This window comes from Coregonus lavaretus, assembly GCF_964263955.1.
Source record: "Coregonus lavaretus genome assembly, contig: HAP1_SCAFFOLD_4422, whole genome shotgun sequence".
Lineage (NCBI taxonomy): Eukaryota > Metazoa > Chordata > Actinopteri > Salmoniformes > Salmonidae > Coregonus > Coregonus lavaretus.
The window spans coordinates 15,001-29,180 of NW_028163294.1; the positions used below are offsets into that span (position 1 = coordinate 15,001).

At 40.1% G+C, this 14,180-nt stretch overlaps 1 protein-coding gene across 1 annotated transcript in view; it reads left to right on the forward strand.

Annotated features, from left to right (window-relative positions):
* LOC311118323 (receptor-type tyrosine-protein phosphatase epsilon-like) overlaps nt 1-11,954 on the forward strand; it is a 26,235-nt gene extending 14,281 nt beyond the window's left edge. The window contains exons 7-16 of the mRNA XM_084193134.1: nt 3,389-3,552; nt 3,725-3,860; nt 4,290-4,439; nt 4,685-4,778; nt 5,572-5,648; nt 6,492-6,626; nt 10,060-10,185; nt 10,703-10,854; nt 11,101-11,236; nt 11,541-11,954. Of these exons, the coding sequence (XP_084049260.1) occupies nt 3,389-3,552; nt 3,725-3,860; nt 4,290-4,439; nt 4,685-4,778; nt 5,572-5,648; nt 6,492-6,626; nt 10,060-10,185; nt 10,703-10,854; nt 11,101-11,236; nt 11,541-11,615 (1,245 nt within the window). The 3' untranslated portion in view covers nt 11,616-11,954. The remainder of the gene's footprint in view (nt 1-3,388; nt 3,553-3,724; nt 3,861-4,289; nt 4,440-4,684; nt 4,779-5,571; nt 5,649-6,491; nt 6,627-10,059; nt 10,186-10,702; nt 10,855-11,100; nt 11,237-11,540) is intronic.
* The last annotated feature ends 2,226 nt before the right edge of the window (nt 11,955-14,180 follow it).

Below are 14,180 nucleotides of genomic sequence, written 5' to 3' on the forward strand. Positions count from 1 at the left end.
GTCTGTTCCATGTCCCCGAGCTCACGCTACTCAGTGGTTGTCCGTGGTTTGGCACAGGCCAGCCGGGCTAGTAGCTAGTACCACCATTTTTACTTGCCTGGATGACATTATGCTAGCTTACACTCTTAGAAAAAAAAGCTGTTATCTACAACCTAATGGCTGTCCTCATAGGAGAACCCTTTGAAGAACCCTTTTTGGTTTCAGGTAGAACCCTTTTTGGTTCCATGCAGAACCCTTTCCACAGAGGTAGTATCTGGTTTATAGTAATGACTCTCTATGTAGTATCTGGTTTATAGTAATGACTCTATGTAGTATCTGGTTTATAGTAATGACTCTCTATGTAGTATCTGGTTTATAGAAATGACTACCTATGTAGTATCTGGTTTATAGTAATGACTCTATGTAGAATCTGGTTTATAGTAATGACTCTCTATGTAGTATCTGGTTTATAGAAATGACTCTCTATGTAGTATCTGGTTTATAGTAATGACTCTATGTAGAATCTGGTTTATAGTAATGACTCTATGTAGTATCTGGTTTATAGTAATGACTCTCTATGTAGTATCTGGTTTATAGTAATGACTCTATGTAGTATCTGGTTTACAGTAATGACTCTATGTAGTATCTGGTTTACAGTAATGACTCTATGTAGTATCTGGTTTATAGTAATGACTCTATGTAGTATCTGGTTTACAGTAATGACTCTATGTAGTATCTGGTTTATAGTAATGACTCTCTATGTAGTATCTGGTTTATAGTAATGACTCTCTATGTAGTATCTGGTTTACAGTAATGACTCTATGTAGTATCTGGTTTATAGTAATGACTCTATGTAGTATCTGGTTTACAGTAATGACTACCTATGTAGTATCTGGTTTATAGTAATGACTCTATGTAGTATCTGGTTTATAGTAATGACTCTATGTAGTATCTGGTTTATAGTAATGACTCTATGTAGTATCTGGTTTATAGTAATGACTCTATGTAGTATCTGATTTATAGTAATGACTCTATGTAGTATCTGGTTTATAGTAATGATTCTCTATGTAGTATCTGGTTTATAGTAATGACTCTATGTAGTATCTGGTTTACAGTAATGACTCTATGTAGTATCTGGTTTATAGTAATGACTCTATGTAGTATCTGGTTTATAGTAATGACTCTATGTAGTATCTGGTTTATAGTAATGACTCTCTATGTAGTATCTGGTTTATAGTAATGACTCTATGTAGTATCTGGTTTATAGTAATGACTCTATGTAGTATCTGGTTTATAGTAATGACTACCTATGTAGTATCTGGTTTATAGTAATGACTCTCTATGTAGTATCTGGTTTATAGTAATGACTATGTAGTATTTGGTTTATAGTAATGACTCTATGTAGTATTTGGTTTATAGTAATGACTCTATGTAGTATCTGGTTTATAGAAATGACTCTCTATGTAGTATCTGGTTTATAGTAATGACTCTATGTAGTATTTGGTTTATAGTAATGACTCTATGTAGTATCTGGTTTATAGTAATGACTATCTATGTAGTATCTGGTTTACAGTAATGACTCTATGTAGTATCTGGTTTATAGTAATGACTCTATGTAGTATCTGGTTTATAGTAATGACTCTATGTAGTATCTGGTTTATAGTAATGACTCTATGTAGTATCTGGTTTACAGTAATGACTCTATGTAGTATCTGGTTTATAGTAATGACTCTATGTAGTATCTGGTTTACAGTAATGACTCTATGTAGTATCTGGTTTACAGTAATGACTCTATGTAGTATCTGGTTTATAGTAATGACTCTATGTAGTATCTGGTTTACAGTAATGACTCTATGTAGTATCTGGTTTATAGTAATGACTCTCTATGTAGTATCTGGTTTATAGTAATGACTCTCTATGTAGTATCTGGTTTACAGTAATGACTCTATGTAGTATCTGGTTTATAGTAATGACTCTATGTAGTATCTGGTTTACAGTAATGACTCTATGTAGTATCTGGTTTATAGTGGTCCTCTGTAGCTCAGCTGGTAGAGCACGGCGCTTGTAACGTAACGCCAAGGTAGTGGGTTCGATCCCCGGGACCACCCATACACAAAAAAAAAAAAAAAAAATGTATGCACGCATGACTGTAAGTCGCTTTGGATAAAAGCGTCTGCTAAATGGCATATTATTATTATTATTATTATAGTAATGACTCTCTATGTAGTATCTGGTTTATAGTAATGACTCTCTATGTAGTATCTGGTTTATAGTAATGACTCTCTATGTAGTATCTGGTTTATAGTAATGACTCTATGTAGTATCTGGTTTATAGTAATGACTCTATGTAGTATCTGGTTTATAGTAATGACTCTGTATGTAGTATCTGGTTTACAGTAATGACTCTATGTAGTATCTGGTTTATAGTAATGACTATGTAGTATTTGGTTTATAGTAATGACTCTATGTAGTATTTGGTTTATAGTAATGACTCTATGTAGTATCTGGTTTATAGTAATGACTCTCTATGTAGTATCTGGTTTATAGTAATGACTCTATGTAGTATCTGGTTTATAGTAATGACTCTCTATGTAGTATCTGGTTTATAGTAATGACTACCTATGTAGTATCTGGTTTATAGTAATGACTACCTATGTAGTATCTGGTTTATAGTAATGACTACCTATGTAGTATCTGGTTTATAGTAATGACTCTCTATGTAGTATCTGGTTTATAGTAATGATTCTCTATGTAGTATCTGGTTTATAGTAATGACTCTATGTAGTATCTGTTTATATTAATGATTCTCTATGTAGTATCTGGTTTATAGTAATGACTCTCTATGTAGTATCTGGTTTATAGTAATGACTCTCTATGTAGTATCTGGTTTATAGTAATGACTACCTATGTAGTATCTGGTTTATAGTAATGACTACCTATGTAGTATCTGGTTTACAGTAATGACTCTATGTAGTATCTGGTTTATAGTAATGATTCTCTGTGTAGTATCTGGTTTATAGTAATGACTCTATGTAGTATCTGGTTTATATTAATGATTCTCTATGTAGTATCTGGTTTATAGTAATGACTCTCTATGTAGTATCTGGTTTATAGTAATGATTCTCTATGTAGTATCTGGTTTACAGTAATGACTCTATGTAGTAGGCGGCAGGTAGCTTAGTGGGTAAGAGCGTTGTGCCAGTAACCGAAAGGTCGCTGGTTCTAATCCCCGAGCCGACTAGGTGAAAAATCTTTCGATGCGCCCTTAAGCAAGGCACTTAACCCTAATTGCTCCTGTAAGTCGCTCTGGATAAGAGCATCTGCTAAATGACTAAAATGTAAATGTAAATGTAGTATCTGGTTTACAGTAATGACTCTGTATGTCTGCTCTGTGTGTCCTCTCCTGTAGCAGGCCAGTGACGGCACCAAGCCCTCCAGGCTGGTCACCCAGCTCCACTTCACCAGCTGGCCTGATTTTGGGGTGCCCTTCTCCCCCATCGGCATGCTCAAGTTCCTCAAGAAAGTCAAGACGGTCAACCCCTCCTTCGCTGGTCCCATCATGGTCCACTGCAGGTACCTTATACTGGGATGTAGTCTTTCAGACATTTCAACTGTTTTAGTGTACATAGTAACCTCAAGGTTACATTCCCACCTATCTTTAGTGAGAGAGATCTAACTACCATTCTAATATTCTCAGACACTAAATAGTTGATTCCTTGGCCTTCTCTGTCCTTTGTCTCTGCAGTGCTGGTGTGGGAAGGACAGGGACCTTCATTGTGATTGATGGCGTGATTGACATGATGCACCAAGAGCAGAAGATTGACGTCTTTGGTTTTGTGTCCAAGATAAGAGACCAGCGCTCACAGCTCGTGCAGACGGACGTGAGTAGGGTGAAATAAACAGCAGGGTCACAACACTATTTCCTGCAAGGCATCAGTCTATGTTACTCTTAGTACTAGGACTAGCAATATGTCCAAAAGTAAGTTCTAAATGTGTATTTGTAATGTAAACTAGAAAAAATAGAGGTCCAAGAATCTATCCCTGTGGAACAGCACACTTCTTCTTCTTCTTCTTCTTCTTCTTCTTCTTCTTCTTCTTCTTCTTCTTCTTCTTCTTCTTCTTCTTCAGCTTAATCATCTTCTTCTTCTTCTTCTTCTTCTTCAGCTTAATCATCTTCTTCTTCTTCTTCTTCTTCTTCTTCTTCAGCTTAATCATCTTCTTCTTCTTCTTCTTCTTCTTCTTCTTCTTCTTCTTCTTCTTCTTCTTCTAGTGCTCTAACTATGTGTTTTGTCTTCCTCTGTGGCCTCCAGATGCAGTACTCGTTCATCTATCAGGCCCTGTTGGAATACTACCTCTACGGCGACACAGAGCTGGACGTGTCATCTCTGGAAGGACACCTGCACAAACTCCACAACACCCACGCCCCCTTGGACAGGGTCGGTCTGGAGGAGGAGTTCAAAGTGAGAGCCGGGGGTCCTGTCTCTCTGACATGGTTATAGTAGATGAGATATATAGCCCCTTCGCTACGTGCAATTTAGGATCCTTGAAAATCTATGTATGACTATAATAGCAATTGTGGCATCGTGTATAAATTATTCTATATTAGTTAGCATTTCCATTATCTTGACATATTTGATATCCTGATAAATGTATTTTACGTGTACTTTTACACCCTGACACTTTTCTGTCCCCTCCCCACCTCCAGAAACTGACCAACATGCGGATAATGAAGGAGAACATGAGGATGGGAAATCTCCCTGCCAACATGAAGAAGAACAGAGTGCTCCAGATTATTCCATGTAAGGAACGCCGGAAAAGTTACAACACACAAACTGAATCCCAGTCTGTTTCCCCAGTCCAGTGGCACCACGTTGCGTCATGCAGTATTGTTTAACGTGTGACAGATTGTGACCCACAGATTATATTGTGTTCATGTCAACCTTTCAGAACGAGACGAGAGATATTATGACATCTCTTATTCCCTTGGTTTCTCTTACCTAAACTGCATTCATGCAGAAGTAGCCAGGAAATCCACTGTATATGTACCTTTTCATATTTGGTATTGATATATTTAAACCTGCATGGGACTGACGTTGAGAGATCGTTTATCCGGTCATCTTGTGGTTTTATCTGATAAAACGCTTTTTTTTTTTTTTTTTTTTTTGCTGTTCTTTGGGTTGAGTGATGCGTTTTTCATTGCCTTGCCTCTGAGCTTGCAAATAGTGTTTGGGAAATGGGATCCGAACAAGCCTTTTTTAGGTTGCATCTCAAAGGGCACCCTATTCTCTGTTTAGTGCACTACTTTGGACCAGGGTTCATAGGGCTCGGAATTAATGCCTGAACTTATCTTTTGGTTAAGATATGGCACAATGTGCCGTAATTAAAAACGGCGCCACACAGGTCGTAATCTACAGACGGCGCCACACAGCGTAATTACAACGCCAAGCCATGTCGTAATTCTGCAGTTACGATGAGGGGTCGTGTTTTATTTTGGAGAGTTGCAATGTTATGTGATTGATATACTCGATGTACTGTCTTTGTAGTTATCTCCCGTTTTTAATATTTGATTTTGATCTTGAATTTATTTTTCAGATGACTTCAACAGAGTGATTGTGTCCATGAGAAGAGGCCAAGAGTTTACCGACTACATCAACGCATCTTTTATAGACGTAAGTAAACATTACAATACTCACTACTACACCAATGAGTAAATGTGAATCAATGTCACATTTGTTCTCAGTTCTTTTTTTTTTTTTTTTGCAGTATATTAAAGTATATATTCATACACTGCAATCTGCAAAGTTTCAAGGAAGTTGTACCGATGTAACATGGGGGGTAATGACTGTACCGTATGCTGTGGTGGGGGGTCCTCAGGGCTACAGGCAGAAGATGTAACATGGGGGGTAATGACTGTACCGTATGCTGTGGTGGGGGGTCCTCAGGGCTACAGGCAGAAGATGTAACATGGGGGGTAATGACTGTACCGTATGCTGTGGTGGGGGGTCTGTAACATGGGGGGTAATGACTGTACCGTATGCTGTGGTGGGGGGTCCTCAGGGCTACGGGCAGAAGATGTAACATGGGGGGTAATGACTGTACCGTATGCTGTGGTGGGGGGTCCTCAGGGCTACAGGCAGAAGATGTAACATGGGGGGTAATGACTGTACCGTATGCTGTGGTGGGGGGTCCTCAGGGCTACAGGCAGAAAGATGTAACATGGGGGGTAATGACTGTACCGTATGCTGTGGTGGGGGGTCCTCAGGGCTACAGGCAGAAGATGTAACATGGGGGGTAATGACTGTACCGTATGCTGTGGTGGGGGGTCCTCAGGGCTACAGGCAGAAGATGTAACATGGGGGTAATGACTGTACCGTATGCTGTGGTGGGGGGTCCTCAGGGCTACAGGCAGAAGATGTAACATGGGGGGTAATGACTGTACCGTATGCTGTGGTGGGGGGTCTGTAACATGGGGGGTAATGACTGTACCGTATGCTGTGGTGGGGGGTCCTCAGGGCTACAGGCAGAAGGACTACTTTATAGCGACCCAGGGTCCTTTGTCTCACACGGTGGAGGACTACTGGAGGATGGCCTGGGAGTGGAAGTGTCACTCCATCGTCATGCTGACTGAACTACAGGAGAGGGAGCAGGTAGGAAGGATATTCATCAAAGAAATAGCATATTTAACCTTTATTTGACTAGGCAAATCAGATTTACAAATTCTTATTTACAATGACGGCCTACCAAAAGGCAAAAGGACTCCTGTGGGGACGGGGGCTGGGATTAAAAATAAAAATATAGGACAAAACACACATCACGACTAGAGAGACGCCACAACACTACATAAAGAGAGACACCACAACACTACATAAAGAGAGACACCACAACACTACATAAAGAGAGACACCACAACACTACATAAAGAGAGACGCCACAACACTACATAAAGAGAGACACCACAACACTACATAAAGAGAGACACCACAACACTACATAAAGAGAGACGCCACAACACTACATAAAGAGAGACACCACAACACTACATAAAGAGAGACACCACAACACTACATAGAGAGAGACACCACAACACTACATAAAGAGAGACACCACACCACTACATAAAGAGAGACACCACAACACTACATAAAGAGAGACACCACAACACTACATAAAGAGAGACGCCACAACACTACATAAAGAGAGACACCACAACACTACATAAAGAGAGACACCACAACACTACATAAAGAGAGACACCACAACACTACATAAAGAGAGACACCACAACACTACATAAAGAGAGACGCCACAACACTACATAAAGAGAGACGCCACAACACTACATAAAGAGAGACACCACAACACTACATAAAGAGAGACACCACAACACTACATAAAGAGAGACACCACAACACTACATAAAGAGAGACACCACAACACTACATAAAGAGAGACACCACAACACTACATAAAGAGAGACACCACAACACTACATAAAGAGAGACACCACAACACTACATAAAGAGAGACACCACAACACTACATAAAGAGAGACGCCACAACACTACATAAAGAGAGACGCCACAACACTACATAAAGAGAGACGCCACAACACTACATAAAGAGAGACACCACAACACTACATAAAGAGAGACACCACAACACTACATAAAGAGAGACACCACAACACTACATAAAGAGAGACACCACAACACTACATAAAGAGAGACGCCACAACACTACATAAAGAGAGACGCCACAACACTACATAAAGAGAGACACCACAACACTACATAGAGAGAGGACAAAACACTACATAAAGAGAGACGCCACAACACTACATAAAGAGAGACACCACAACACTACATAAAGAGAGACACCACAACACTACATAAAGAGAGACGCCACAACACTACATAAAGAGAGACACCACAACACTACATAAAGAGAGACGCCACAACACTACATAAAGAGAGACGCCACAACACTACATAAAGAGAGACGCCACAACACTACATAAAGAGAGACACCACAACACTACATAGAGAGAGGACAAAACACTACATAAAGAGAGACACCACAACACTACATAGAGAGAGGACAAAACACTACATAAAGAGAGACGCCACAACACTACATAAAGAGAGACACCACAACACTACATAAAGAGAGACGCCACAACACTACATAAAGAGAGACACCACAACACTACATAAAGAGAGACACCACAACACTACATAAAGAGAGACACCACAACACTACATAAAGAGAGACACCACAACACTACATAAAGAGAGACGCCACAACACTACATAAAGAGAGACACCACAACACTACATAAAGAGAGACACCACAACACTACATAAAGAGAGACGCCACAACACTACATATAATCTGTGGGTCACAATCTGTCACACGTTAAACAATACTGCATGACGCAACGTAGTGCCACTGGACTGGGGAAACAGACTGGGATTCAGTTTGTGTGTTGTAACTTTTTCCGGCGTTCCTTACATGGAATAATCTGGAGCACTCTGTTCTTCTTCATGTTGGCAGGGAGATTTCCCATCCTCATGTTCTCCTTCATTATCCGCATGTTGGTCAGTTTCTGGAGGTGGGGAGGGGACAGAAAATTGTCAGGGTGTAAAAGTACACGTAAAATACATTTATCAGGATATCAAATATTTCAAGATAATGGAAATGCAAACTAATATAGAATAATTTATACACGATGCCACAATTGCTATTATAGTCATACATAGATTTTCAAGGATCCTAAATTGGCCCCAGTGATGTACTAGGCCGTACGCACTGCCCTCTGTAGCGCCTTACGGTCGGAGGCCAAGCAGTTGCCATACCAGGTGGTGATGCAACCGGTCAGGATGCTCTCGTTGGTGCAGCTGTAGAACCTTTTGAGGATCTGAGAGCCCATACCAAATATTTTCAGTCTCCTGAGGGGAAAAGGTGTTGTCGTGCCCTCTTCACGACTGTCTTGGTGTTTTTGGACCATGATAGTTTGTTGGTGATGTGGACACCAATGAACTTGAAACTCTCGACCCGCTCCACTACATCCCCGTCGATGTTAAATGGGGGCCTGTTCGGCCCTCCTTTTCCTGTAGTCCACGATCAGCTCCTTTGTCTTGCTCACATTGAGGGAGAGGTTGTTGTCCTGACACCACACTGCCAGGTCTCTGACCTCCTTGGTGATCAGACCTACCATTATTGTGTCGTCAGCAAACTTGATGATGGTGTTGGAGTTGTGCTTGGCCGCCAGTCATGAGTGAGAGTGAACAGGGAGTACAGGAGGGGACTGAGCACGCACCCCTGAGGGGCCCCCGTGTTGAGGATCAGCGTGGCAGATGTGTTGTTGCCTACTCTTACCACCTGGGGGCGGCCCGTCAGGAAGTCCAGGATCCAGTTGCAGAAGGAGGTGTTTAGTCCCAGGGTCCTTAGCTTAGTGATGAGCTTTGAGGGCACTATGGTGTTGAACACTGAGCTGTAGTCAATGAATAGCATTCTCACATAGGTGTTCCTTTTGTCCAGGTGGGAAAGGGCAATGTGGACTGCGATTGAGATTGCGTCATCTGTAGAATTGTAGAATTGGAGTGGGTCTAGGGTTTTCCGGGACGATGGTGTTGATGTGAGCCATGACCAGCCTTTCAAAGCACTTCATGGCTACCGACGTGAGTGCTACGGGGCGGTAGTCATTTAGGCAGGTTACCTTCGCTTTCTTGGGCACGGGGACTATGGTGGTCTGCTTGAAACATGTTGGGATTACAGACTCTGTCAGGGGAAGACACTTGCCAGTTGGTCCGCGCGTGCTCTGAGTACACGTCCTGGTAATCCGTATTCACTTACTGCTACTGCACCTCAGTTGTCTACTGCTAAAAAAGATCCGAAACTAGGACCTCTTACATGATTTGAGTTATTGTAATATTGTACTAGGCTACTGTTCTTACATGATTTGAGTTATTGTAATATTGTATGTCTTCTTACATGTCTTCTTCTTCTATTATTTGACGGTAACGTAATCACTATTCTATCCAGTACTCTGTGTTAATCTCCTGTCCGTGTCTCCTGCAGGACAAGTGTTTCCAGTACTGGCCCACAGAGGACTCAGTGACCTATGGAAACTACACTGTAGAGATCAAGGGAGACACTGTTTGTGACACCTTCAGTCTACGGGACCTGGTACTCACCTACGGCCCAGTAAGTTAAACATGGAAATACCCTGAGGTGGTGAGGGACTTAAAGCAATAGTTTATTGAGATTTTTTTGCCTTAACCTTCGTCTTACCTCAAGAGAGGAGTCTATGAATAATCACAGCAATACAGTGTTCGTCATGCTATCATATTGCTAATCTTGTAACCCTCGACCAAATTAGATGTTTACAGTCGTCACGAGAAACTAGCGTATTGCTAGAATTTGCATTCGAAACGCTAAACTATCTTTCCAAACCTAGCAAATTGCTAAAATTAGCTCCCAAACGCTAAGCTATCTTACCAAACCTAGCAAATCGCGAAAATTTGCTCCCAATGCTAAATTATCCGTCCAAACCTAGCATATTGCTAAAATTAGCTCCCAAACGCTAAGCTATTTTACCAAACCTAGCAAATTGCAAAAATTTGCTCCCAGTGCTAAATTATCCGTCCAAACCTATCATATTGCTAAAATGAGCATCCTGAAAGCTACATTATCTTTTCAAACCTGGGTTTCCATGTTTCAGGATAAGCAGACACGTCTGGTCCGCCACTTCCACTTCCACGGCTGGCCAGAGATCGGGATCCCAGCCGAGGGGAAAGGAATGATCGACATCATCGCCTCGGTGCAGAAACAGCAACAGCAGTCAGGAAACCATCCCATCATCGTACACTGCAGGTAGCTAAGACTCTGACCCTTATCACCATGTGGTGGGATATATTACTTTGCTAACACTTTTACACTTTACTCTTACCTAAGTAACACTTTTATACCACTTTAAATGTACTTCGGTAACCCTTTTTTTTTTTTCGGTAACACTTTGGACTTTTATAGTTTGTTCAGCATTCTTTAGGCAGGACAACCCATTACAACAGTCACAAAACCCCAAAGTCACTGTTTTTCTTTATTGTTCTGTTGTGTTAGTGCTGGTGCAGGGCGAACAGGTACGTTCATTGCACTGAGCAATATCCTGGAGCGGGTCAAAGCTGAGGGCTTGCTGGACGTGTTTCAGACTGTGAAGAGCTTACGGATGCAGAGGCCACATATGGTCCAGACCGTGGTGAGGACTTTGACACAAATCACCGTTTGTTACACCAAAACCGTTTCCTCTGAAAAATATTTTGAACCTATTCTAATTTCCAAAGAATCCAATATTTTAACGTAGTTTTGTGACACATCATAATTGACCATGTATCTATCGGTCCCAATGCCAGTAATAGATAATACAATATCAGAATGTGTCTTTGGTGCTCTGGCTGACAGTAAAATGATCAAAACAGATATAAAACATTGAACATTTAACATGTCAGTTCATCGGAGTCTTATTTAGAATTGTCCCTGATGGTTCTAAATTCTTTCCCCAGGAACAATACGACTTCTGCTACCGGGTGGTACAAGACTTTGTGGACATTTTCTCAGACTATGCCAATTTTAAATGATGAAATATTTGCCTTAAACATCATTTTGTTCAATGTTGTTTTTGAAATACCACTTGGTCATGATTTGCGTTAAAATGTCCTTAAAATAATTAAATGGTTTTCTATTTTGCTATGCACTTGTCCTTACTGTGACTAAAACTCCATCCCTCGCTGTAATATACTGTATGTCAATGGGACGAAAATTGTAAATGCCAAAAGTAAGATAAATAATGTATATCTCACATCATGTATAAAAATTATTTTGTAATGAAATTCAAGTGTTATTTTAACCTTGGTCGCTTTATTCACATATGTAGTTGTTGTATGATACTGTACTTTTGTTAAAATGTTGTTTATTCAGACTGAGTGTTTATTGATTTGACCGTACGTGTAATATTTTTGAGTGTGTAGCTATTGTAAATGTTTTATGTATTGTTGCAGACCTTCCATTTATTGCATTCTAAGAACATCATGTGAATATTATTAAGATATTCGGACATTTATCGATGACTTCTATCTGTGACTAGAGGTGATAACTCATCTGTCTTTAATTTTATTGGAAATAACCCATCTTTAAAATATTAAGGTCTTTACAATGCAAGATAAGTCTCTTTTTTTTTTTTTTAGCCACAATGTCAAGAACACAAAAAATATGCAAAGTATCGATATCAAGTTAAGCCTTTATTATTGACTAGGATAATAGTAACAAACATATTAAGGAATTGTAAGAATTTGTTTCCATTAATGTGATGGAAGTGGATAGTCTACTTCAGTCCAGCAAAGTGATATGCAACTGCACATATAATATCAAGGTACCAGTAGCACTAACACTACCATACTGCAGTTTCTGTCCGTCCACAACGGCAAATATTTAGCTAAAGCCACTGCACATATTCTGAAGCACATGTACATTGCCAAGCATACTACCAAGGAATATTACAGATACATTTCAAATATGTTAAATCTGAAAAGTGATAATAGTCATCATTTGTATATATATATATATATATATATATATATATATATATATATATATATCGTGTATTGCCTAATATCGGTGGATACATCTTAATTGAATGCAGTCCTGAACTGCCCATATATCTGAGAAGTGATATGTATTATTGTACCTAATTGGAAGGAGTCTGCTGATGCTGTGCCAAATAAGTCTAGGAACAAAGCACAACTCATTCTGATCTGACGCAACAGTCAGTGTGACGTACAATGGAAAGATCAAACGTAAGTGCATCTAAATGAACTCAACACAATATAAAAAAAAAAAAAAAGCACAAAGGATGGACAAAACTCCTTTTTATTTCAAATAATGATCCTCAATCTGTTAATAAAATATCCATGCAAATGCCATACCTTTTAGTATTTAAACATCTGTGTACATTATAGTATACTGGCTTCCACCAATCCCATGAAATACAGAGATCCTCATTATGACATCACAGCATTTACGTTGTTGTGAAAGATTAGGTCATGGGGGGGGGGACCCAAACAAAACATTACCTCAAACGCCAGTGGTGCTTCAATGCCAGTTTTATAAGGGCGCCCTTCTAGGAATCTCAGATAAGACCACCTGAAAGGCCCAGAAGACCAGACACACGCTCCTCTATATCTTTAGAACATGTTGAAATATGTCATGTCATGTTGATACAACAGGGAGGAGGAAGAACTAACCATGTCAAGTACACAATTAAACAAGGAAATCGTCTGTAGAGATGGAATTATGTTGAACAGTTGGAATATGGAATTGTTGGATGCTGTGTCAGATGTGATTTGTTGTTCTGGAGGAATGGCCCAACTTAACCCCGTCTCCCTGGACCTCTTTTTAATCGGTTCTGTGTTTTGATAAAGATGGAGGAGGGTGTTTTCAGGTCACACCTCTTCCACTTTAGTTTTCTGCTTTTCATAGTCGGCCTCTCTTGGATTCTCAATGTCTTTTAAATGCTGGGTTGCAATATTAAATTAATTGAAAAACCTACTTTTTGCTCAGTCAATTTACTTACATGTGGTTCAGCACTGCCATCTAGTGGGGAAGAAGGGGTATATACTATTCAGTTACATCATGCTTTATGTAAACCAGTAGATGTCACTGTTAAGTTGAAATAGTCTCACTATATCCTCAAAATGATCCTTTACTAATCCAAACAGGTGAAACTCCATAGCAGGTGGCTGGTGGCACCTTAATTGGGAAGGACTGGCTCATAATAATGGCTGGAACAGATTGAATGGAATGGTATCAAACACATCAAACATATGGTTTCCATGGTTCCCATGTGCTTGATGCCACTCCATTTACTCCATTCCAGCCATTATTATGAGCCAGTCCTCCAACCACCAGCCTAACGTGAGCTCCATACATGGGGATAATCTCAATCACTTTATTGGTCAACTGAAATGTGACTTCTGCTTTATCCCAACCATCTGAAAGACACATACACATACAGCATACAGGTTGGAGAGGTTGGAGCAGAGGACTGTTACATACAGCATACAGGTTGGAGCAGAGGACTGTTACATACAGCATACAGGTTGGAGCAGAGGACTGTTACATACAGCATACAGGTTGGAGCAGAGGAC